At 40.3% G+C, this 1431-nt stretch overlaps 1 protein-coding gene across 1 annotated transcript in view; it reads right to left on the minus strand.

The window, feature by feature from the left end:
• Wdr27 (WD repeat domain 27) overlaps window positions 1-1431 on the minus strand; it is a 126088-nt gene that overhangs the window by 100769 nt on the left and 23888 nt on the right. Inside the window, 1 exon segment of the mRNA XM_029568472.1 lies at window positions 714-792. Coding sequence (XP_029424332.1) covers window positions 714-792 — 79 coding nt within the window.

The raw sequence follows: 1431 nt of genomic DNA on the forward strand, positions 1-1431 counted from the left end.
TGGATGATTTTATATCCATGCTCAGATGCCAAGGAGCTCAGAAAGTAAGCGACTGTGACTAGTAATAATCAGATATACAGAGATTAGAAATGCATGTGCATCTTAGCGTCAATTGTATTAAAAATGAATTTCTGTATGAGAATATGTATTTTAATAATGAAATGGAGATCGTTTTTAAAGTTTAAAACCTCATTTAATTTTGTGTCTCATAGGGTTTATACTGAGTACAATATTGTATAACTGTATTAATTCAACTGTAAACCTAAAAATTTACAGCCAGTTTTGTAAGAGATGCATCTTAGCTCTGGAAATTGTTATTGAGTATGTCAATGCCGTTGTAATGAAATGCTTCTTCTAATTACATGGTTATTAAATAAATAATTTTTAAAAATCATCTCTCTTTCCACTTCCGATTCTCAGCATTTTCTCCCCTACCACAATCAGTTGTACGATCGACAAGGATTCAAGGGGCTGAGCAGAGGCCAGCAGACATTAGGCATTTAGTAAATTAGCTATTACAGTTGCTGTCCCTGAGGTGACTGTATCATTCTGGGGTCTGGGGTCTAGCTTACCACATTATTATAATCTTGCTTATGTCCCTGTCTCCCCTGTTTGTGGTGTGACCCTCCAGGACACACTGGTGTCCATACTAAACCCCATACCTGTGGTATGCTTGCAGTTCTGACATAAGCAATATGATGGCTAATACTCACTGTGGTGCGGATGTATAACCAGATGACCTAACTTTAGTGTGGAAAACCAGAGGCTGGTCCACCATGATGCTCTTCACAGCTGTATGAAATGATTGAAAAGAAGCAGCAAACATTTAACACCATAATTGCTCTGTGCCAGAAAAAGAACATAGTCTCCTAAAAACAGAAAAATCTAAACAGAATCAGTCTCTGGCCTATGAAATTAAGAAGCTCCACCCAGAAGTCAAACCAAGGAATACCAGCCAAAATTTAATCAGAAGATTAAAGGAACAAGAAAATCATCTAAACTACTATGTGTAACACCATATATTTCAAATGCATCTGCTCAGTGCAGAGTCCCTGTTGGAAGAACACAGGAATGAACCATAGCACATAGACTCAACCTGATAAGGATTCCACTGAGAGGACAACAGTGCACACGCACAGTGTGGTGCAACACTGGCAGGCTGACCCGCCTCACAGATCAAATTCAAGGGTTTAATGGTTTCCCATCCCTCAGAATGGGAACTCCAGATGCTAGGGGTCCTAGATAAGGGAGGTGAAGTACATCATGCAAGCCAGGCCTAGGATCTGGAAGAGGCCTAGCCAGGAACCAGAGGGAAGGCTCACTGGCACAGAGGGACACCTTCATGGAAGGTGAGAACTTAACGTAGATGCGAGATGTATAAGGAGAATGTATCAGTGAGCTGACTGGAGCCTTGATCTTCTTTTTTTTTTT

The sequence above is a fragment of the Nannospalax galili genome, unplaced genomic scaffold (genome assembly GCF_000622305.1).
Source record: "Nannospalax galili isolate Female #2095 unplaced genomic scaffold, S.galili_v1.0 scaffold60, whole genome shotgun sequence".
Classification (NCBI taxonomy): Eukaryota; Metazoa; Chordata; class Mammalia; order Rodentia; family Spalacidae; genus Nannospalax; species Nannospalax galili.